Source organism: Xiphophorus maculatus, chromosome 8 (assembly GCF_002775205.1).
Source record: "Xiphophorus maculatus strain JP 163 A chromosome 8, X_maculatus-5.0-male, whole genome shotgun sequence".
NCBI lineage: Eukaryota > Metazoa > Chordata > Actinopteri > Cyprinodontiformes > Poeciliidae > Xiphophorus > Xiphophorus maculatus.
The window spans coordinates 4,812,188-4,837,976 of record NC_036450.1 but is presented as its reverse complement, the minus strand read 5'-3'; the positions used below and the strand labels follow the sequence as shown (position 1 = coordinate 4,837,976).

At 37.5% G+C, this 25,789-nt stretch overlaps 1 protein-coding gene across 2 annotated transcripts in view; it reads right to left on the bottom strand.

Moving 5' to 3' along the window:
* Window positions 1-25,789, bottom strand: part of LOC102220117 (voltage-dependent N-type calcium channel subunit alpha-1B-like) — a 127,966-nt gene that overhangs the window by 63,400 nt on the left and 38,777 nt on the right. The window contains exons 6-9 of one of the 2 annotated variants that reach the window (XM_023338355.1): window positions 11,300-11,391; window positions 11,052-11,210; window positions 9,593-9,780; window positions 1,357-1,460 (exon numbers count right to left, since the gene is read on the bottom strand). In XM_023338355.1, coding sequence (XP_023194123.1) covers window positions 1,357-1,460; window positions 9,593-9,780; window positions 11,052-11,210; window positions 11,300-11,391 — 543 coding nt within the window. Of the gene's footprint in view, window positions 1-1,356; window positions 1,461-9,592; window positions 9,781-11,051; window positions 11,211-11,299; window positions 11,392-25,789 lie in introns of those variants that run through there. The other variant, XM_023338356.1, reaches the window with a different exon arrangement.

Genomic DNA, 25,789 nt, shown 5'->3' with positions numbered 1-25,789 from the left:
TTATTAACTGGGTTGCAAATGAAGATAGGAGCGATATGGTTTATTAATCTAAAGTTTATTGATTATCTATCCACTAAGTGTCCATTTTCTTAAATACATTTAAAAAATACATAATTTTTTAACATTATGTCAAAACTGTATTGGATACTGACTCAATCAAAAGAAATTTGTGATTTCATCACATTACTGATACAACAAACCAGGAACCTCTTAAGTTGCTGAATACAAAAATAAAAAGATAAAATAGGAAAAACACTAAATCCCCTGTTAATAGAGATTCTCAGAAATGCTGTGTGTGGTTGCTTTTAAATTAAAAATTACACTTGCTTTCTGGCATAATGGTTTTCCATCTCGTTTTTCTCGACCTTGTCGCACATCAGTAATTTTTTAATAAAAATTTGAAGCTGCTTCGTCATTAAGATCCGCTGAATTAAGGTCAAACTTAAGAAACGTGTCGAGTGTTTATATTTTAAAACAGAACCGAATAAATATTATTTTCCACTTCACAACGGACTCCGTTTGGAAAGATTCTCTTTTCCATTCTGACACGGCCGCCATCTTTGTTTCTGTAACCAGGGTTTCGCCGATGTAAAACGAACTGCGGCGCCCTCTGCTGGATGGTGGCCAGAGTACAACTCTAAAAGAAGGTCTCAGCAGACGTTAGCTAATCAATTAGAGCTTATTTTAATCAAGTAAACCAATAATTTTCATCTCTAGTATTTACTCACTAAAAATTTAGAACGATTAAAAAGGGGAATTCCTTATTCCAGGCGGTGTTTATGAGGTTTTATCTTTATTTTACTGCTAAAATACGACGTTTCTTGCTTTTCTTTTATTCTGCAGCATCACTGCTCCATAATCCACACGGCTTGTCTAAAGAGGAAAAGATGAACAACAAAACTCTGATTGATGGCTTCAAGTTTTCCAAATCATGTTGATTTTTCAGCGTTATCTCCTCCTCTTTTCTATGATATCATCGCTTTTGTAGCACATCTGTTAATTTTCGAATGAGAAATTGACGCTACTTCGTCCTGAAGCTCGGTTAAATTAAAGTTAAACTTATGATACTTGTCAAGTGTATTTCCCATCCCAAAACTGACTCCGTTTAGACAGTTTCTCTTCCCTGTTCTCTATTAGCTCCGCCATTTTTGTTTCTGTAGCAACGTCTCCGCCGATTCAAAGTGACCAGCGGCGCCCTCTGCTGGATGGCGGCCAAACTACAACACCTAAAGACGGTCTAAGCGGACATTTGTACTTAATCAACTGGAGCTAATTTTAATCTGATAAACCATTAATCATAAATCAATTGACTTACAGAATAAGAAATATAAACATATTCTTTCTAAGTGAACTTACCCTGACAGGACACCAAGCACCAAGTTGAGCATGAAAAAGGAGCCAATAATGATGAGAGGGATGAAGTAGAGCCAGTTCCAGTTGTTTCCCACTGCATCATTAGTCTGAAAACAATGAAAAATTTATACGTAGTCGGTTACAAATGTTATTTATAGGAGTAAAATAATTACACAGACCTATATTCAGCTTCTTGCCCTGTTTTGTCTGAAGAAAAATCTTTCCTTATTATAAAAAGATGGGCAATGTTCCCTTTTTAACAAACTATCACAGTTTTCCTCCGATCAGAAGCGTGCACCTCTAATTAAAGTTGTAACTAATAATCATGCATTTTAAAACTGCAGTGAAACACCAGCTGTCACATATGCCATGTTTTTCCTTACATTTACCAAACTAAAAGGTTTTCTGCAGAAACAGAGCTGCTATTTTCCACAAACATGTCGCTGCAGGATTTCTCTCAGCTGGAATTAAAAGTATTTTGACATTTTTTATCTAACAAAGAAAAACAATGAGTTCGAACCACATGAGTTTTAACATGTTCTGATATTCATCAGAACATATAACAACAGGAGCATTTTATCTATATTTTAGCTACATTTTTTAAATGTCTCAGTTTGTTCATTAAGTAATTAAACTAGAGAATCAAATACAAATTTAAGTGAAATATAAATTGAAATAATAATTTTTTTAATGCTTTTTGGCTCCCTCTGCTGTCCGTTGGAACAGACAGGCTAGCATTATCATTGTAAAAGCTAGCATTAGCATTAGGCTAGGTTAAAAACTATGCAGAGGTTTGTCACCCATCGGATTGTCCCCATTGTTCATGAACATAGATAAGCTAGGAATAGCATTGGATATTAGTGTTAGGCTTGGCTAGGCTAACAACTAGCATGCCTAGGTCAGTCACCTAATGGATTAGTTACTTCCTCTGCTGACCATTAGCAAGGATGGGCTAGGATTACCATTGGAAAGACTAGCATTAGCCTTGGCTAGGTTAAAAACTAGCATAAGTAAGCCATGCTTGTCATCTGAATTGCCTACGTAATGCTGTGCATTAGCACAGATAATCGAGCATTAGCATTAGATTTGTTAGTGTTAGGCTTGGCTAGGCTAACAAATAGCATGCCTAGGCTGGTCACCCGTTACATTGCCTACTTCCTCTACTGTTCATTATAACAGATAAGCTGGCGTTAGCACTAGATAGGCTAACATTTAGCATACTTTGGCTAGTCACCTACAATTCGTTCTTTTTTTTCTCTAAAGAAAATGCTTAGCATACAATATCTGAGTGTCATACGTTTTCACTGCCGTGTTCTTATGACAGTTTATTGTAATTCAACGTGACATCAAACATAAACATGACGAAGACCGAGTTTCAGTGGCGTAGACAAGAGTCCTGCTAAGCTACAACAGAGATGCTAAACCAAACCTTCTTGTCCAACACCTGCGTCTGACCTCATAAATGTAAAAATTGTCAGATAGTCCTATAATTTATAAGTTAAAAAGCTTTCCAGAGCAGTTTAAACAGTTTGGGTAGAAATGGCTGGACCACAATCCCACTGTGGATCAAACACGTCCGGTTTGTGCGTTTATACATCTGCTGTTCTACATGTAGAAATCTACAGAAAAAAGCTGCAAACAAAGCAGGTGCTTAGAGAAATGTCACAGAGACCTCCATTAAGGCTATCAAATGAATTCTGTTTTCATTTTTTTGTCTGCTTCAGTTTCATTACAATCAACATGAAGTGGCCTGAAACACTCCTCCCACTCAACGCTGGTGTGAATAACAAGCAGTTTCCATCTTTTTCAGGCAACGATCCAGAATTTCTGTCACATTTTACCCTAAAAGACATTTTCCTACAGCTTCTCTTCAATTGTCTCCAACACCCTCAGTTTGTTTCTGCGTTGCCGTTGTGCCTCAGGAAGTAAACGTCCTCCGTGCCTGAAAGCGCTTCGGTGACACTTTGCAGACGCCGATGTCAAAGTAATTGTGATGGGAGGCTCGGTCCGACCCGATCAGTGGGCTGCGGTTCTGTATTATGCACCAGAGAATCTGAGATGAGAGAATAAAAATGTGCTGCAGCGAACCCTCCGGCCCCCGCTGTCAGAGCAACAACCACCCACCCGGAAGGATGAACGCCTGGGTTCGTTTCTTTTCAAGCGTTTCATCACTTTCTCATCATCGGCTTGTTTTTTCTCCCATCTTTTAACTTAAAGTCATTGAGTTCGACACTTACATGAATGTCTTTTCTGCTTCCTTCTTCATTAAGATGAATTTAGGTTATAATTTGAAAATTCGGGCAGGTGAAGGTCTTGGTTTCTGCAAAACATGATGGTGCTGAGCAGCCAATTTAAACCGGAGGCCAGAGGGGAAGTTTGTCCTTTCCTTAGACGGGATGACAGATTCAAATCGGAGATCAGGGAATCTATATCTGCCCAAATAACAGGTCTGTCGCAATAAAACATCTATTAATCGTATGATTTAACATTTTCTCTCCAAAAACTGAATGATAAAAGTCTTCACTCTGGTGTTTTGGTCTCAACTAGACTTTTATTTTTTGAATTAGATTTTTGTTTACAGAAACTTAATAATTCATTTTATTTGTTGTTTCTGTTGTTTCTTTTATTTATTTCTGAGATTTAAAATGTCTTCTAGTGCCAGTGTTAAATGTTCACTAGAATTTAAAGTCTGTTGTACTTCCATTATTTTACCACTATCATTATTTAGCCTTGGCTAGGCTTAACAATGGTCTCAAAACACCAATATTATCGTTTATCGCAATAATTTCTGGGACAATTAATAGTCCAGCAAAAATTGTTACCAAATTGGACCAATATCCAATCTTTTCACCCCCCAAAAAATTTTATTCGTGCCTCTTCCATAGGTGGAGCTACATCTAATATCCGATCATCATCATTTAATCTCCACGGCAACCATTCAACGTTACAAAACGCCTGGGTGGACTTAGCCCCGCCTTCTGGGCGCAGCTCCTCCTCGTAGCTGCCGCCTCACAGAGCAGCCGTCTCCTACTCAGTTCCTTCAGACTAGCCAGCAGCCAGCAGCAAACACCTGCTGGAATTACGCACAACCGACAAACGATCCCGTCCCAAGCTAAGGCTTCTCACACAGAGATCGCTAGAACACCAACTGCACTCTCCATGCACTGGAGAAACACAAACCGCCGCCTTCAGTAGCAGGAATAGTGAGGAAGAGACGACAAAGTGAGACTGTCTCTCGTGTTATTTTGCATTTTTAAACTCAGCTAGCAGGAATCGAGTGCTTTTCCTCTGACATGGCCTCAACATGGCAGCTTCAGCAGTTCAACCACTTCATCTGAGAAAGCAAAGACGTTTTTCTGGGAGGTTTCCTAGAACTGTAGGACTAATAATGATGATTAAATATAATTCTACAGCCCTCATATTAACACACAGTTTCCTTGTAATATTGGACATTTTCCAAGAACAGCTCTGGTAAATATTTGGCTGTCTGGCAGATTATTTAGGTTTACATTTGATCTCCGTAACGATCAGTAAGCAGGAGTATGGAAGAAAACGTGAATATCTTGAGGACATCAGTGAAGGACACCCATCATTTCATTTCATCATATGTCACTTCATGATGGAGGTGTGATGATCAACATAACAAGCAGCCTCCGGCGCCGTCAAGAAGACACATCTGAGGTTCAAAATACAGATACAGTCAAAGATTTTGTGAATAAACCAAAATAGCAAATAAGCTGTTATTAAGGGACTAACAGATTGAGCTAGTATGTATCTAGCCTCACACTGATAGCTTAGCATTTAGCATGAAGAACTTTTCTATAATTCATGTAAGAAAAAGCAGTGAAGGATTCAGGGTAAGTATACTGTTATAATTCCCTCAGAGAGTTTTGCTGACTTCTAGTAGCTTGAGAGATGTTCGCTGATTTCAAAACTTTAGTTTGTAATTCCAGTGACCAGTTTGGCTACAGAGTGTATTCAGCCTCCAGATCAAAATCAAATCCATAGGTATTTGTAAAAGTAAAAGTAAGAAATGCTGCTAACTGCAAGTGGGAATTAGCATCACTTAAACCTGATGTTTTTACCAATTTGGTAGAAAATTTGCAATAAACTCACAATTATGCATTAGCACAAAAAAGTGCAGGGATCTGTTGACTCTGTGTGAATTCCATGATGTAATTTGGCAGTCCAAGATGAAATCTGCTAAAATAATATTATAATGTGTCCCGCTGGAGTGTACAGGACCACATAAAGAGCTGCAGTGGACTGGATTTGGCCCCCGGACCTTCTGTTTGACGCCTGTACAATAGATGGAATTTCTTTTTTGCAATATTTTCAAAATTTGCATAATAATTGGGTAAAAATATGGCTACTGTGGCTTTGCTTTCCTTGCAACTCTTTCAAGTAGGGCTGGACAATATATCAATAACAATATATATCACGATCAATATCATGATATATATAATATATATATCATGATATATAGCTGATAGAATATACAATAATTTCATTGAACCGCACAGCATTCTGGGAGATGTAGGGAGAGGAAAGATGTTAGCCGCTCAAGCTCTCAAGGCTAGCTAAAAGGTTGGTGTAATCAACTGACTATCATTTTTTGGTTGCCTAGCAACGGCCTGCTGGTGCGAAGCAGTTTCAAGTCTCCCCCCCCCTGCTTTGGTTACCTAGCAACCACTTGTTGAGTAACTGGCACAGCAGCAGTTTCAAGTTTCCCCACTGCGCCTCATAACTGCTTAAAAATAAAAAGCAACAGTGTGAAGAGAAAACTGGATAAAACAGGAAATGTCACGACAACAGTTTGATAATATTTCAGATATTTAAAACAGAAAATGATTAAATACTCAATAATTATCGATATCGACTGATGTGAAACACTTATACTGTAATAAGTTTTTCAGCCCTGTATACTTTCAAAAACGCCACATTTGTTTTCCAACGACCTCCAGCCTCCATTTGGCAGCTCTCACATCCTGGATTTAAAACAGAAACATTAAAAAGGCAAAAAGCTGCCATGAAATTTTGGATTCCAGGGTGACAGTTTTTCCTCCCACTCCCTGCTTCCGGATCAACCATCATCACACAGATTCAGGAACAAGGAAAGCCTGCTGGAGGGACGACAGCTGAAGCGTTAAGTGACAGAGCTAAACAGCCGGGGCGGCACGCAGAGCTGAAGATCTTTCATTAGAAAGACGGAGAATCTATCAAAAGAGCCGCCTGAATGTGAAGCTAACGCTAATCCGCCTCCTGGGGAGACGACTATTATCTCCAGACTTTGGAAATAATTTACCGCAAAGTAATTTCAGTGAGACGTATTCAGCTTTAACCTTAACTGCGCCGGTTCTACATTGTGCAGATGATAATTATGTTATTTTTGTCTGAATTTCCTGTATTTCTACTTTTAAAAAGCAGGCAAATGGTTACATTCATGCCTGAAATTGGTCATATGAAGTTTTAAACCATGTAACAGTATGACTACCATCAGATTTCAACCGATTGAGGAAAAAAGTCGTTTTTAAATTATAATTTTATTTTTTAGGAGGGAAACAACCCAACATCACCATGTTCCTCCTTTGGTAAATCATGAATCAGCTGCAAGTAAACATAATTATTTAAATTACCACATTTAGAATCAAATAGTCACTTAAAGCTCGTCTGTCAGGTAAAAAGTGGTTTTAAAAAATATTATAAACATACTTCTCATAAACTACAGGTGTTATTTTATTATCTTGATGTAATATTTTAATCTGAAACGATGATATTGATTTATAAATCAAATTAAAGCAGTTTTCTCAGGAAATAAGAAGCAAACCTCATTCAGAGAACCTGGACTGTTTAACTTCTGTCAGCCTGGACAGAAAATATAAAGAAATGTTTGTTGACTAAAGACGCAGACATTTCCCACAAGATGCACTAAAGCATTTTTTTCTCCAGCGTAAAGTCTGACGGAGCAGACGTAATTACCGCAGCGTCTAATTTAAAGGCGGTTGTCGGATCCTCAGGGGAGACGGAGGATATGTAATGAAATCACGGAGCATGAAATACGCATTGCTACATATCGACAGTGAAGCCGCCCACAGATCTGCTGCTGCCGCTGCTGCTGCGCTCACAGCAACATTCACAGTGTGAACCGGAGCAGCACGTTTTCACGTTTTACCAGGAATCTACGGCCAGAAGAAGAAACAACCTGAGAGAAGTCGAACAGTTTCTGTCAAAATTGGTGCCAAACGTTTGTGCAGCAAAGATTTTTATTTGTGCCGCTATCATTTAAAAGATATGAATAACTAACCATCCATATTTACAAAATCAAACAAAGCAGGTGTCAACCAGCATTTGTGCTGTAAACTAGCACAAATTTCCTTATGTACTGCTTTTACTTTGAAAGTATTAATGAAAGTTTTGTGCTGCAACAATTTTTGTTTTCACTGCTTTTGCTATTAATTAAAGTTTAAAAGTCAAAATCAAACGAAGTTCCTGTCAAACATCAAAAATGTTCGTTTGTACGGCTATAATTTTAAAGATATCAACTCCGCTACGTTTGTGCTGCTTTTGCTTTGATGAAAAAAAAATAAGTTTAAAAGTTAAAAAGTCAACCAGCCCCCCTGTATTCCCCCGATCTATCAAATTGGTTTGTGCAGCAACATTTTTTGTTTGTGTTGCTTTTGCTTTGAAGATATTAATGAGAGTTTAAAGGTCAAAAGGTCAACAAGTCCCAAGATATTGCCCAAATCTAAAAAAATTGTTGTCAAACATTTGTGCTGCAAACATTTTAATTTGTGCCGCTATCATTTTAAAGATATTAATAAAGAAAGTTTCCAGACGTCATCAGATCCCAACCAAACCTGCTTTAGTTTCATTAATATCTTCAAATCAAAAGCAGCACAAACGGAAATTTTTGCAGCACTAAAGTAGCTTAGAGTTGTTTGACACCAATTATAGCTGGTTGACCTTTCATGACCTCTGGAAACATTTATTAATATTTTTACAAACTGAAACTTTGGTTGTACAAACTTTTGACATAAATTTTTAATTTGATTTAAGGAAGGATGACCTCTTGACCTTTAAACTTTTAGTAAAATCTCCAAAGCAAAATGGAAATTTTATCAATTATTGTCAACGGTTGTTTGACAACAATTTTATTTGGTTTGCAGAAAGTTCACTCAGGTAGGAAAAGGTTGGATCAGGTGACAAATGGATGGAAAAATTCTGCTCTGGAGATTTTAGCATCACTTCCTGGATTTCAGCTGTTAAAAATTGCTGTCAGGTCCAAATGTTTATGTGGGTTTTTTCCACATTTTTTCTCTGAAAGTGTGTTTTAAATACAGAAAAAAATATGGTAAAAAATGGATTTAATGATAGAAGATGGATAAATGTTGGTGCATCTAGGTTGAGTTAATAGTTAGGATCAATTTGCTTTACTGAGATAAGATGGATTCTGCATTCCTGACTTACTGCTGCACATCTTTTCACACTACATTTAAAAAAGTACTAATTTTGTTTACACACACACTACTTTGAGCCTTTCAAAGATTCCTTGGCCTCTAAATAAAAGTTAGTTTGTGACTCTGTGTTGACTAAACCAGCAGAAATCATGAAGCAGATAGAAGTGTGGGCCAGAGGGCGACTGGTCCAAACACTTTGCTGATTTTAGTTCTGCTCCAGCGGCCCGCCTCGTCCTCCGGGCGGCTTTGTTTGTCTTTTTAGAGCCGCTGAGTTTTTTCTTTTGATACTTTTGTTTGGCCTAAAAAGAATGATGTTTAGATAAGCAAACGGTTCGGTAACAGAGAGGTAAGAAGGAGAGTCAGACTGAGGAGAGCAACCCAGTGGCCCGGTTGTTAAAACAAACAGAGAGACAGCACTGACTTAACGGCAAAGTGTGAATAAATATATCAGAACGGATCAAACTAACGACAAATAAAACAAACAAAAAGAGATAAAACTGGAAATTATAAAACAGTTCTTTGGGATTGAAAGAAAACTGAGGCAGCAGAATCATCAGTTAAAATGAGTGAATCATTTTAGCAAACAACCAGCAGGTAGCATCAAACTGTTGCTATGGCAACCAGTTAGCTCCCTAACGATGGATGGATGGATGGATGGATGGATGGTTGGATGTGGAGCTGCTCAGTGTGGCACTGAAGCTGCAGCTGATTGGTCGGCTGTGCCTGCAGCTGATTGGCTGGCTGTGCCTGCAGCTGATTGGCCGGCTGCCTCTGTGACTCACGCTGTACAGGATGTCCACCCAGCCCTCCATGGTGATGCACTGGAACACGGTCAGCACGGCGAACAGGATGTTGTCGAAGTTGGTGATGCCGAAGTTGGGCCCGGTCCAGTACTCCTGGCACACGGTGCCGTTGGGACAGGTTCTGGCAGGCGACTCCGACCCGCACGGCCAGTCCACCACTCTCTCAGCTGAATGACAGAAACAAAGACAGAAACATGGGTTTGTACAGATAAAGACATAATGAGGAAGGTTTCTGTTACATAAATTCATCGGATTCAGACAGCAGCTGTTAAAATGCCCTAACAAAGCAGCAAACAGTTATTTGAAGCTGCTGGAGCCTCTGGAGCCTCAAGGTGGAGGATCCTCCAGAGGCTTGCAGTGCATGAACCTACTATTGGGCCCCTAACCAGAGCTCACAAGCAGAAACGGGCCCAGTGGGCCCAGCCGTACATGAAGATTAATTTTCAAACAGACTTGTTAACTGATGACTGCTGTGCAACCCTGGATGGTCCAGATGGACGCAGTAGTGGATTGGTGGTGGACGGCCACCACGTCCCAACACGGCTGTGACGTCAGCAAGGAGGTAGTGGAGTCATGCTTTGGGACAAAATCATGTTTAGAGAGAGAGAGCTGGTCGGCCCCTTCAGAGTCCATGAAGGTGTGAAAATGACCTCAGCAAAGTATATGGACTTTATAATCCATAAAATGTTTAAAAAATCTGCTGTGCATAATAATTTGGAACAGAGCATTTTGAGTTTTTTATTTTTGAAAAAAATACTGTTCTCATGTGGAGCTTTGTTCAGTAAAATTTGATTTATACTGTAATAGTTCATGACTTGAAAATTATACTGACCATCATTTGCATTGACCATTTAAGAAAATCTGAGAAAATATCACATGCATAATAATTTGGAACACGGTGTAGAGGCTCCAGAAATATCAACAAAAATTCACCAAGTGGTTTCTGGATGGTAAGTCAACAATAAAATACTTGCCTTTTCCAGCAGCCATTGTACAGCACATACAGCGGTAAAACCAGCGGACCAAATGTGCTGGAACTCTGCTTTGGTTGCTAGGTAACAGGCAGAATTCTGCTGGGGTTGCTAGGCAACGAGCTCAGCCTGCTGATTTGTGACTTTACATTACAGAGGTTTTTGAAACGGTTCACCAAAACACGTCAACCTATTGCCAAAAAAACATCTGGATGTTTTTTTAAAGCATTTGTGAGACCCAAATAAAAGTACAAAAATGTGAAAAAAGCTAATTTTGCATAATGGGTCCCTTTCAAAATTCCAAAATTCCCACATAACTTTATATTTTAGTTACTCAGTACTTCAGTCGTCTTTTGAAAAGACTAAAAAGACTCGTTTTTACTCAAATAAGAGTAAAAAAAAAACATTTTAACTTTCCTTTTTCTTTTCCTAGAGTAAAACCATGTAGGAGTATTTTATGTTCTGACCTACAGGATCTCCAGGCTTGAAGCAGGACTGGTGGAACTTGCCCATGTAGAACTCGACCCCGATGATGGCGAACATGACGATGGCGAAGAACAGCAGCAGGCCGATCTGCAGCAGCGGAACCATGGCCTTCATGATGGACTTCAGCACAACCTGGAGGCCTTTGCAGGAGAGCCAGCGGTTAGGGGTCAGCACCACAGGGCGCGTGGGGGTGGGGGTGTGTGGGCGTGGGCGTGTGTGGTGGACTTACTGGGAATCCCGGACACCAGTTTGAGGGGCCTCAGCACTCTGACGGCGCGGAGCGTTCGCAGGTCGAAGTCTGAACCGACGGTGGCGAGGATCCTGACGACACAAAGAACAAGATGGCCGACCTGATTCAGAACCAGCATGACCCGATATGACCTTTAACCTTCTGGACAGGACAAACAGGAAGGTCATGGTTCTTCAAAGCAATAATGCGACCTTTAACCTTCCTTCCTTCTTTCTTTCCTTCCTTCCTTCCTTCTTTCCTTCCATCCATCCATCCATCCATCTTTTCTTCTTCCCGTTTATTTTACACCTCATTACAATAAAATTAATCTTGTTTATTCTTAACATTCTCTGTATTATAACAGTTTTTATTTAGCGTCCATCTTGTTCTGTCTCTCATTAAATTAAAGTTTTGAATCCAAAATGAAAACTTAAAACATTTCGGCAGAAAACATGTAACCTAAAGGTTCACTCATGGCAAACACAGACATGAAGCTCATTACGCCATGTGCTGCCCACTTCTGCCTCCATGTGTGTGTGTGGGTGTGTGCATGCGTGTGTGTGGATGCGTGCGTGGGTGTGTGTGTGTGGATGCATGCGTGGGTGTGTGTATGGATGAGTGCGTGGGTGTGTGTGTGCTGTGGCACAGCTGGCAGCCCTCATTACAGCCTCAACGCACAGAGGGAGACTTAAGTGCTTCACTGAGACACACACAAAAAAACAGGTCCTCCAGGCTGGAGACTCAGGGAGAGAGAGAGGAGGAGGAGTAGGAGGAGGAGGAAGATGAAAATAGGAGTTGATTTAAGGAGACAGAGGGTAAGTGGATGCAGACGAAGAATTATAATAATGTGATGTGGAATCAAACACAGAAACGTTCCTGCACACTTTCTACGCTGCAAGCACAACATGATTCCTCCATAATTTTACAAGAGATTTTATTCTGCTGCTGCTAAGCTAACGCCACTTTATTTATGAAACGCACAAACTTAACTCAGAAAAATAAGAGCCAATATTAAATAACATCTCTGGTGGGAAGCTAATATCTACTCATCCCTGATAAGAATATCACAGCAGTTTGGGTCTTTAATTGGTTTAGTCAAAGTATCTTTCTGTGCAAAGTGTTTCAAGAACAATGTTTTGCACATTGTATGTTGTAAATTTTCTCTAATCTGTAGACAGTTATTATAGTTAAAAAAAAAAAAAAAAACTTTTCTAAATTGGAATCCATGCTTGAGGATTTTAGAGCAGAGCTGTTCACTGTTTTTGTTTTTCTTTATATAGAATTAGAAAAATATAAAAATATTTTTTTTATTTTTATCTGGAAGATAAAATATGCATAATATTCTGTAGCATTAGCAGAACTTATGATTATAATTAGTGTTTTAAAGTTAGTGCAACTAATTTTTTAGCTAGCAGTAGCCACCACTAGCTTCATGCATTTACTGGTTAGTGGTTAGTTTTACAGTCCAGGTTAGGCTGCAGAAATGAATGAAAAATAAATGGAAGTCAATGCAATGTTGTTATGAAGACAGAAAGGTGTAATTTGTTTGTGTGTGTGTGTGTGTGTGTGTGTGTGTGTGTGTGTGTGTGTGTGTGTGTGTGTGTGTGTGTGTGTGTGTGTGTGTGTGTGTGTGTGGTCTTTGTATTTGTCCATGAGACGATGATTTAGACACATTGTGGTCATAAGCTGAAGAGGAAGCCGTGACTTTTAATATTCCTTTATCGTGTCTATAACACGTCCATGTCAGAGACACAGACTGGCTCAGGAAATATGGAAGGTGATGTTATTGGATGTCACACACACAGACAGATTACTCTGGCTCCGTCTGGAAGCTAGCTGGACAACAAATCAAACCAAATACAGCAGCTGATGAGCTACATACAACTACAGAATGCAAATAAATTATTCTCAATCAGTGTAAATATATTTCTCTAAATAAAATACATTTATTGTTAATCAGAGTTAATTACGCTTCCATTAAGGATAATGGAGGGAACGTAACAGAGCTGGTAATCACCATAATCAAGACATCATTTTAGAAACAATTAAATTAAAGGCCATTTTCTAGTGAAATAAAACACAAAACAAACAGAAAACCAAATATGACAGTAATTTGACTCCACTGCTTCAGGGAGGAAAGATTTTCTGATATAGCTCAAACAAAATCTTCATCTTTCCATATTTGTTCTGTCCAGGTTATTGTTGGAGAGTTTACTTTGTGTTTTGGACTAAACAAACCTTTAACTTTTCCATCTTATGCCAAAAACATAAATCCTCCCTATTTTCACTGTTGCAGCTTCTGGGGAAGGAGTCATCACAAGAAACTGGTCAGCCAATCAGAAGCAGAAGAGACAAACATTTATTTTTTAGATTCAGGTAGTTCTTGCAAGGGAATTTCTAAATGAACAAGATAAAACAATTCACATATGCAAACCTATGACACATTTTGAAGATCAATTCAGACAACACTTTCTGAGCAGGACATAAAAAACATTCATATTCTGAGCACTTTATGGAGGGCAAAAAGCTGTTTGCTAACAATGATTAGCATTGGTTTTATCTGTTAAGTTGTCAACATAATGGACAAATCTTAAATGCACACCTGACGTATAAAAGAAAAAGGGACACAGTGCTTTGTTTCTAATCGTCAACACAATGGCAACTAGATAAGAAGGTCAGGAAAAAATAATTTTAAAAGAATGGAGAGGGAAGTAGCTTAGCTATGCTAGCTTGACTATGACACCCTTAACATGTAGATGTGCTGTGGAATTCTGTGTTTCAGTTCCGTTAGAAAAATGGCAACCTAAACACCAACTCTGACAGATTATAAGTAGATCAGCTGTTTAAATTAGTTAATCAACCGCTGCAGTGTTAGCTTAGGTAATAGCAGCAGTAGCTAATCTACCACAGAGGAAACATATTAATTGCAAAATAAACATCAAGCCTAAAAACATAAAACTGTTCTGTTCTTTGTTTGGGAAATGTTTGTTTGTTGTTTGTTGTTGAAACCTGATATGCTGGTGGAGCTGTTGTCAGTCAGTTGCTATGGTAACAGCACATAAAAGAGAAAAAAAATTGTAGAAAATGTTCTTTAACACTTTTTCTGCGTTATCTTCCCTTTTGCTGTGGTTAAAATAGCTACATCTCCCGGTTTCATTTAGTTAACGGCGTTGTTTTACTGCGGCAACATTTCCAGATGTAAACAATAACCTGCAGTGTGTCTCTATGGGGTAAGAAAGTACTGCTGCTAAAGGTCTGTCACATCATAAAAGCAGTTCTTGAGGGTGAAAGGTCAGACACGCTGCTTGTATTGATCAAAGCTCAGAGGAGACATGAGTCTGATTCTCATGACCAAATAATGAATCTGCAGAAACAGACGCTGTCCTGCAGAGGTCATCACATAAATCCAGATGCTTTTATCAGACAGACATAACTAGAGCTCCTGTGATGCTGAATAACACAGAGGTAAGAGTGACTCATCAGGCTGCCTATTAAAATTTGTAGAGTCAATCCGCAGTTTATTTATTTAACCCCCATTTCTCTTTTCCACTCCTTCATGAAAAGCCTCAAATTAACATTTAAAAATAACTGCAGCTCAGGAAAATGGCAGGGAGATAGCTACGATGTAATAACAGTAAAGGAAGATGGGAAATGAATCAACGATGATTCAAAACTGCTGATACGTTTGGACACTGTACTGCACGCAAAACCTTCAGATATATGAACAATGCAGAGAATTACATAACTAAAGTTCATACATCTGCTTTCAAATGTTTATATAAAGCTGCAGAATCAACATCAACAAGGAAAGACGTTTGCAATCCTAACTCTGTCTCAAACCAGAGAGACAGAGCTGGGAAAATGAGAAACATAATTTCCCAATTTCCATTTGGAAATTTCCCAAATTGAGATTTCAATTGAGTGGCATGTTTCACACATCACATCACATTTCTGATGTTTCTTATTTAATGGAAACACCACAAATGCGAAATTGTGTTGTTTTTTTCCGCATTAGCAGAAAACTGACACTGAATTTTTCGCATATTTGTAATGAAACGCAGCTAAAGTTGCAGTAATCAATACAACTAACGATCAACAGACGGCTGAGTTTCTCTAGATGTTGCTGAGACTTCAGTCCTTTAATCCTAGGAATGTTCTTCAGGTGATAAAAGCCCGACTTTGTAACTGTCTTTATGTGGCTCTGAAGGTTCAGATCTAAAACAAGATTCTAAGCAACTGAGCAAGAAGTTACAGTCAGTATTATTAATTTATGTTTACCTAATAAATATAAATCTGATTAAATTTTAATCGTTCCACTAAAAACAGTTGAAGAAAATGAAAAGGAAGTTGAAAGTTCGACACACAGGTGGGGAAAAGGAGGCGACCCGAAGAAAGCCAGGCTTCTGAGTGATGTAGTTTAATTACTGCGACCCGGTCCAGCTGGGGGCCAGGGGCTCTGATTGAGTTTTTCACACATCTCTGTAAGACAAGACGAGCGATCTCTGAGGACAGACACGGGAACACGGCGCTGACAACCTGCCTGAACAACCGCTCCTCGTCTGTGTGATCGTTACCAGCTGGTCCCTGACTGCCTGCCTGCCCCACCGTCTGTCTCTGGCCTCACATCCAAACACAGCCTGTCTGTCCGAGACTTTTAGCATCGCTCAGAATCCCCACGTTTCTCTACCTACAACTGCTGAAAGCATATTCTTGTTTCTTAAAGGTACTAAGGGGGATTTATTATGCAAAATTCACATTTTGGGCGTGTTTTGTGCTTCCATATGAGCCTCAACTGCTTCTATAAAACAGCTCAGGTTCTTAAAAACAAACACCCAGCCGTCTTAACATAACAGGTCACCTTTAAGCTTTTATTATCAAAGGCATGTATAAAAGATTACAAAATAGTATTTTAGATTACTTTCTAAGCATAAAATAACCCAAAGGTGGCACTAAAATTGGCTTTGAAAAAAAAAAAGAGCTGCAAAGGTCCAAAAATATCAGCTAGTCTCTGATTACAGGGCGGCCATTATTGCTCGCTTCCTCATCAGTGAGGCTGTTTCCTCTTCCAGCGTTTCTCTGTCAGCAGCTTTGAGATGATCAGATGTGCCAAATGGTGCTGAGAGGCTCTCAGCAAATCTGTAACCTCGTTCCAAGAAACTTCCCTCAGAGAGAAGGTTCAAGAAATCTGTTGGAAAGAAGCGCTTAAAAATGTTTCCCACAAGCAATATGGGTCTCTAAAGTCATAATTAATAATTGGGTTGTAGAGAATTACCTCTATTACCAAATAAAGACATTTGCTGCTTTCTCTTCTCATGTAAAAATGTTAGAACAATCTCATTTAGCAGCAAGCGAGCCACCCAATCAGTCAAATGTAGTTTCTTAATAACAGAGTGTGTGTTTGCGTGGAAATGGTGGCGGTTTGTTTCTCCTTGATGTTATCCGATGTGAGCGGACAGCGCTGACAGTCAGAGGAACAAGCATTTCCCACAATGCCATGAGGACAAAAAGGGGTTCCTCATGAGCTCAACGTGGCTGCCAGAGCCACTCGCCATCAAACATGGCCGCCGCGGTTTGAAAGTTACACGCACGCCTCAGAATGCATGCACATGTTGCAGTTTTCCTCACTAATGAACATCAACTGCAAAAAGTTTGTCGTTTTTTATAATTGAATTAATTTATAAACCTATAAATAAATATCTCATACATTAAAACTAATGGAGAGACAACAAAAAATTCATTTTGTGTTAATTGCAGGGTCAGAAATTTACTGTAGATAGAAAAAAGAATTACATTTCTGCCAAAAAGATCTGAAATTTACTAGAAAAACAAGAAAACTTTCAGATTGATATCACAAAATTTCTAGAGAAAAAAAGATGTAAATTTTAGAGCTTAAAAAGTCTAAATTAAGTAGAAAAAACAAGCAAATTTTTAGATTAACCTCTGAAATTTTCTAGAGAAAAAACAAGGAATTTGTTTTGCTAAAAAGTCAAAATTTTGCTAGAAAAAAGCAAAGAAATTTTTTAATTAATCGCAGAAATTTTCTAGAAAAAAACTTGGAAATAGAGTAGTTTGAAAAGTCAAAAATTTGCTTGAAAAAAAAAATCCAAACTGTTTAGATTAATTGCAGAAATATTCTAGAAAAGTTGGAAATTTCTGAGTTTTCATCTTTTCAAATATGAGTAAATTTCTAAGAGTCCAAAATTTCTGATTTTTTTTTTACTCAGAAATTTTAAAGTTTTGTCAAGTAAATTTCTGACATTAATCTCAAAGTGTCTGATTTTGAAAAGTTTAAAATTTGCTGGAAAAAATTGAAATTTTGAGATTAATCTCAGAAATTTTCTAGAAAAAAAACAAGGAAATTTTGTTTGTTTAAAAAGTCGAAAATTTTTGAGAATTTAAAAGTGAAGAAAATTTCTTAGTTCAAAAATTTGCTAGAAGAACCTCAGAAATGTTTAGATTGGTCTCAGAGTCTTCTCAACTTATCAAAGTCAGAAAATTTTTAAAAGTTTAAAACCTTTGACTTTTCAAACTCAGAAATGTCCTCGTTTGTCGTAGAAATTTCTGAGATTAATCTAAAAATGTTTACAATTTGTGGCGGAAACTTACTCCTCTTTTCTTTTTCGATCTACAACCACCCAAATACGATGTCCAATGATTAAGTCAATAGGTAATACAAATCCATAAATTTCCTCTCAAAGGAGAGTCAAGATGTGCAGGGATGTCTGGGAATTCAGTCAGCTGGAAATGCTCTTACTTTACAAGCTGACAACTAAAGTACAGATCCTGACCTGAAGAACGTCGGTGGGATTTAACCCTGAAGGAATCTCTGAACTGGACGACCCTGCAATAAAACTGCTTTCAGCCTGTCTGTGGTGTATGTCATATATAAATACAGCATGTCTGTTACCAAGTCATATATCTTTATTACGTTTTGCAAGACCAGAGAGCTTACCAAGAGCAGAAAGGAAGACAGAGGGACCGGAAAATAACATTAATAAAGAAGGATTAATATAAGCCAGACAGTAAAGATATTGCCTGAACAAAATAGACACGATTTGTTTATACCTCCTACAGGGAGGGCCTATAGGAAATTAAATTAAAATGCACTATAAGTAAAACTACAGTTTCAGACATAGAAAACATATGAAAGCTTGAGATTAAATTTGAAAAAATAAACTAAATAACCTCTGAACTTTGGTGACATTTTGGTAACTTCTGGTTCAATCTAAGAATCTGATTAGTTCTTGTTTTAGCTTAGCTTGTGCAAGAAAGTTAATAACCAGGGTCATTATGACGTTTTATTGGACCTCAACATTTGTTTATGTTTTATTTTAACTTTTTTAACCTGGAACTCAAAACCAAATTTTGAAACTCAAACCTTTTATCCTCATAAAGTTTGTGTTTATAAAGCTTAAGCTAATCAGTTTTTGCTAACTTAGCTTACTTGGTAACTTAAAATGCACTAAATTATAGAGCTAACTTAGCTTAGGCTAAATTCTTGCGCAAACTTAGCTTGTGTTGGCTTCTTTGGCTAACTAAGAGTGTGTACTCATTTTGTGGTAACTTAGCTCGAGCTATTGCTGGTGATAACTCAGCTTGAATTAATGTAGCTTAAGCTATCTAATATTTGCTATCTTACAGTGAGTTGGACTTGGGCAGGTGCTAACTTAAACTGTGCTAGCTTATTGCGCTAACTTAGCTTGAGCTAATGTCTTGTGTTAACTTTACCTTTGAAAAACCTCTTGAGCTAGCTGCGCTTGTGCTTAGCTAAGGCTTATGTCTTGTGTAAAGTTAGCTTATGTTATTGTACCTGAAGCTAACTAACCTGTGCGAACATGAACTGAGGTAACTTAGCTTGTCCTAACTTTTTGGGCAAACTAAGTTCACCTTTGGAAAACGTCTTTGATTAGCTTGTGCTAACGTGTTATGAAAACTTGCTTTGGGTAAATGTTTAGGTCAATTAACCTTGCACTAACGGTAAGCTAATATATTTGTGGTAACTTAGCTTTCATTAACTCAGCTTTTGCTAACTTGTCAGGATAATTTATCTCATAATAATCTTCTGTGATTGGACTAAATGAATGTAACTTGTACTGATTTCTTGCGTTTATTTAGCTTGTCCTTACTTCAAGTGCTAACCTTTTGAGCTAACTTAGCTAACAGCTTATTGTGGTTCTAGTTTGAGATACCTGGATGTGTTTTGGTGAGCCATTGCAGATTAATGCAACCTCAGTATGTCCCCAACCATTTTATTCACAAATGCATGAAATCACTAACAAAAATGCATTTTACATTAGAAAGCCACGGCCACAAACAAACCAGTAGTTATTTTAGTTTTTTCCATTTTTCAAATAACGGACTTTAGTTTCAAAAGCCTCTGAATGTGCCCTCATGCTAACTCCAGAGCTGTCATTCATGAAATGCCATCAGTAGGGAGACCTGTCTCTTTGTTGGAGGGAAAAACTCCCCTAAGTGCAGCCACCACTTTGTGAATTTGGATCACTGTCACACTCTGTCAGACACAGAATCTCAGGATTTTATTCTTTTCAAACCTAGAATGACATCAACAGCAACTTATCTTATCCAGAAAAACAAAACCCTTCCATTTTAGGTTTTTAGGCTTAAATCAAAGATAAATCCCACATTAAAGCTGTTTTGTTTATTAGGCAGCTGGCAAGCTGAATAATAATTTAGTCAGAATTAAAGCATGACTATATTAGACAGTCTGGCAGCTAAACCATAATAATTCTTTAGACAGAACAGCTGCGTAGAAATATATTTAAAAAACAAATGACAGTGGAGATTATTTTTAATAACAAATGCCGCAAATTAATACCACTGATGTTTATTAAGCAGAAAGTGCTTCAGGTTTAGACAATACCTCTGAAAATTAGGGTTTCTTGCAAAAATATCCGTTTCAAATTGTATATTATAGAAATAAAAGCAGCACAATATATTGCAAATGTAACATTTTTGCCCATAACTAAGTCAAATACTGCTTCAACTTACCAAAACACAAAATATTGTACTTAAAGATAGATGTCCATACTGTTGCTATCCTTTATTCTGTTGATTTTTTTCGTTTCTACACCAGGGATGGACGATTTCATATCAGCTGATATTGATAATTATTGATTATTTTAAATAACTGAAACACTGTCAAACTGCTCACGTTACCCTCCCTGTGTTTTTCCACAGTTTTTACTCCAACAGTGTTCTCTATTTTTAAGCAGTTATGAGGCGGAATGTTACTCGGATGGTTGTTGCTACGGTTACCGAAGAGCAGTGAGTTGCTAGGTAACCAAAGAGTGAGTTAGTTACTTGAAGCCACCAAGTTCAGCAAATATTCTAAATATTCCACATATTGAATATTTTATTTGTACAGTTTTTGTATCATGTTTCTATCGCGATTTATATTGTTATTGATTTACTGTTCAGTTCTATTCTATACTAATAATTACTGTTTATGCTGTATTGTTATCCTCCATGAAGCCATTTGTTCTCCAAAAAACATCTAAAACATTCATAATACATGTTTTTCTTCACTGGAAGTAAACTATGTATTGTTTTTGTTTTAATTTATTTCCTTTTTATTTGCAAAAAAGCACAAAATCAACTTTTTTTTACAAACTTTGTTTTGAACAAATGAATTGTATTTGTGTTCTTATGAATAAATCTAATCTTGTGCAGCCTGTTCTTCCTTCTGAATGTGTTTAATTTTAGATTTTTAACTGTGAATCTTGCAAAAATCAGAATAAATTTGCTATAGAGAGGTCGTTGTTATACTTTACATCAAATACAAAGATATTTTTTAGCATAATTTTCTGCTTTTATGTCATGGAAATAAAAAGCTGAACCAGGTTTGTACATTTCAAACCGGGTTGAGAGGTTGAATCTAAGCTAACTTAATAAATGTGTGTTTCAATTCAAAGACACGTCATGTTCATGTGCCGGTCATGAAGGATTTCAACTTTGAACATAAACAACTCAGAGGCTTTAATTGCTGATAAGCTGTGTTTACACTGTCAATGCAGGGGCTGAGAAATTCACGTTTCCTGGTAACCAGCGACTCGATGGTCTCAGAAGAAGAAAAAAAGAAGAAAGAAAAAGAAACAAAACAACTAACTGGAGAGAAACCAAATGAAATCAGCGGCAGCTGTCCAGGGTTCACCCGCCTGACAGGAAGCCTAATTTGTGCTAATCAATTTACCCCGCCGACAAATCCAGTTTGTAAACAGATAAAGATCGGTGCGAGTCGGCCCGCTTCTGAATCTTTCTTCTGTCACATCATGTTTGAGTGTGGAGAAACAAAAGTGCCACAATCCATTAAATAAAGTCATCATTAAATAACTGTAAAAAATAAATGCATTCTAATGCATTCAATCCAGTTTCTTACAGACAAATAAGTAAATAAAAATGAATTAACAAATAAATATTTTGAGTAATAAGCATTCCAAAATGTTAAATAAATTCCTGAATTTAATTTGAACTGATCAGTAGATCAGTAGTTCACAAAGTTGGGGTCACGAATATGTTAGTCTGGGGTCAGAAATGAACCTAAATTAGTGCCAAAAGTGATGATGAGAAAGCATATGAATTTTAGAAATGTAATACATACAAAAAGCTGATTGAACAGTAAATAAAACCAACACATTGGCCAACATATTGTTTGTTTATGCTAATTGTCTCATCATCGTACCAATTATTTGAAGAATTGTGGCACTTCTGGCCCTCCATACATCCTGGATAACTACACAATAGCGCCACCATATTCTGAGTTGAAGCAGCATTATGAAACTTTAGGGTTATAACAGTACTCCCTGATTAATCAGTTTAGGTAAAAATGTATTGATTTATCTATTTGCAGGACTGTGGCATTGCTGGCCTTCCGTACTCCCAGGGCAAATGAACAATACAACCACAACAGATCTAATGTTTACAGTGTAATATCACACTGAAGGACTATAAAAGTGCCCTCAATTTTAAATAATTAATGGCAATTTAGGTAATCATTTATTTATCTACAGAATTGTGGCACTTCTGGCTTTTCGAATGCCCAGGACAACAACACAATACAACCATCATAAATCTGAAGTTTATGGAAATGAAGGACTAAAGCAGTACTCTCTAATTCTAAATAACTATTGACAGTTTTGGTAAACATTTACTGATTTATTTATTTACAGAATTGCTGCACAAATCGGGGGCTTTATGCTGCATTATGAAACTGAAGGACTACAGCAAGTCGCTGAGACTTTATTTAAACTACTTTATGAAAAAGCTCATTTTCATTCATCCATTAACAATTAAACTCGCTGCAAGATTTCACATATTTAAAAAGGTAGAAAAAAAATGTCTTGTCAATAATTGATTCATATTTTTGCAACTAACTGACTTAAAAATATTCTAAGTATTGCGGTATTGTGTAAAATCTTTTAGAAAGCTGCCAAAACGTGGCAAATTTTTATTTACTTTCCTGCGATATTCACCCCTGAGTTAAACCCGTTTCAGTTTGTTAGCTGAATTTTTGCGCTAAGAACAAACAGAAAGCCATGTTTAGGCGCCGGCCATTTAAATCCCGTTTCTCCTCCTCCTTTCTCTGATCTGTTTACATGCTCTGACATTTCATGTCTTACAGCCTTCACTGTGTTTACTCACAAACATTTATTATCCTCAGCGCGACGGCAGAGAGGAGAGAGAAAAGAGCAGATTTGAAATGCAGAGCGGTTTGTTTTCCTTCATATCCGGCGCAGAAATTGTTCCAGATCAGGAACGGTTAGCGTGAGGTGTTGCTGTACTGAAGATCTGATTTCATGAGCAGGCGGTGACGTCGCAGCACACGTCCAGATTTAGATGCTTAAATTAGATGTTTATATTTAAAAATTGAGTGAATTATCAGCTTCCTGAGGGATTGGCTTTCTGCCCTGTGTCTGCTGCACATCACTCATTAACAAGCACATCTGGATGCTGGGATATAATTATTTTCCTCCATTTTATTCCCAGACAGCAGAGGAAACAGAAGTCGAACCATTATGTAACCCTTCAATTTCACCACTTTTTGTCGTATTAAAATCACAAATTTTTATGTATTTAATTAGATTTTTATGTGATGGAGCAAGAAGAAGCATTGCATAATTATAACAGGGGAGAAAATACTTTTTAAAGTTTTAACAAATAATCACACACTTCCGGTAACCTGCTGATGTGCTAACATAACTTTTCACTTAGTGCCCTGGCTAACATTCAAAATGCTAGCACACTTAGCTTCCTCTGAATTAATGTTACAGATGAAATCTGAAGAGTTAATTCACTTGGCTATTGAATAAAGTTTGACATCTGTGTTGAAGTTTTGGTTATCTACTGTAAAAAATCTTCAGTTGTATTCATGCTCTTATTTTGGAGAGAAGGAAAACTGTTCTGTTCTGTTTCCTCTACTTATATTCTGTCTTTTTCCCCCAAATAACTTCATTTCAAACAAGAAACATACAGAACAAAAAAAGACAGGATTTGAATGTGATAACTTACAAACTCTAAGGATATTATAAAACATGTAAATTATAATGTTAGAAATGAATTGATTCCCGACGGTTGTAGTCTTCAAAGGCAGACATAACTGGAAATGAATATAGTGGTTTAGCATTAGCTTAAACTAAGCAACACGTTGGTATAGCATTTTAGCACAAGTTTCTGCTAAATGTCATGCTGATATATCACTTTAGCATTAGCTTCTGCTAGATACTGTGTTAAAATAGCACTTTAGCATTAGCTTCCAAATATGTTGGTATAGCACTTTAGCAAATAGCTTGTTGGTACAGCGTTTTAGCAGTAGAAGAGGTATCAAGTCGGTTGAATTTTGAGCTTCAGCGTTAGCATCTGCTAAATACCGTGTCAAAAAAGTGCTGTAGCGTTATCACGGCTAATTTTTAGGTTTAGTGCTTTAGGGTTAGCGCAGCTAATTTTTTCTTTAGCGGTTCCCATCACTGCAATAATGTCACGAACGTTTTTCTAAATCTTTTCTGACAGATTCTGGTGGCTCAACCTCAATCTGATCACAGTAATGAACGACACGGCTAATCAAAATAAAAACCCTGCATGACCCGCTCTGTTCCCATAACTCAGCTCGTCTATTCGAGGCCATTACTGTGAGCTATTAGCTCCACAGCAATCAGCCCTCAGCTTCATTAACAGAGAGGTGATCAATCAGCGGCGTAACGAGGGCCGCCTGTCACTCCGGTCACTCTGACCGCGTCACAAACAAATGTTGCTAATCACTCCGACTGACAGCATCAGTTTCCTGGAACTGATCACAAGCAGAAAAATAATCATCAACGATTTCCTTGAGTTTTTCTAAACATTTTCCCTCAACACATAATTAATACTTAATCATGTTGTACAAATAGTAAGGAGAAATTAACACTTTGTCTTGGGTCTTGGGCCCATTGGTCACTTGTGGCCCCTGGAATAATTTTGTGTGGCCCCCAACTGCAGTTCAAAAATGGTACAAATTTGACCTTCAGATAAAGGGATGTTTTTTTGTAATTTTATTGAAAAATTAAACAATCTTAACTGGAAAATGTTTGCTTTCAGGGTATCGTTGGGTCACTATGGAGCTAATTTAAGGTCATAAAGTTAATTCAAATTTTAAAAAATGTATTTTTATAAAAAAAATTGTAACAAAAAAATAATTTTGAAGCTGAAGAATTATTCTGAAACACAAAATAAACTGAAAGCAAAAGATTTTAAAAGTTAAACTAAAAAAAGACAAAAATGACTCAGTTTCAGATTTTTCTTTCTTTTGAACAAACTGCCAGGCTTTACTTACACCCCCACCAGGCTTACCATTATTTGTTCACTTATTTTAGGGGTTATTTTATGTCTGCCTGTTTGGCGTATATTTATTGTTAATAAAGTCTTCCAGTTTTCAAATTTCCTGTCAACTTTAAATATTTTTTCACTCAAAAACTGAGCTTAGAAAGTTTTCTGGGGGAAAACCCTGAACTGGATAATTCAGGTGAGTTAGTTTCATACTCCACATCAACACCAAATACACACCAGAGAGGCAAAACATTACGACCACCTTTAAGTGAACTAAATAAATGTATTTTTTCCAGTTTTTCATAAAGAGTGAATTTAAAACCAACATTTTTCATGCACTATTTTGTGCTGATTTATCCAAAAAAGTACAATGCAGTTTGTCGTTTTAGTGTGATAAACATTGTAAACCGCTGTAAGTCATGGCAGTTTACTCAATGAGAGACATTTTTATAGGAGTGTCATGTAAACATGTTTGTATGAACTGGTGCCAATCCTGGGCGCTCACAGCTGCCTGCGGCTCAGATCCAGCTGAACCCGTGACAGCCCAACGCGCTCCAGAGTCATTTCACAGCTTCCTCTCTTCAACGGAGCGCAGGTGTGAGTTCGACTCACTCCTCCAGCTAAAGACACAACTGCTTCACTAGAGCGGCAGCAAAAGGGAAAGCAAACAGACAC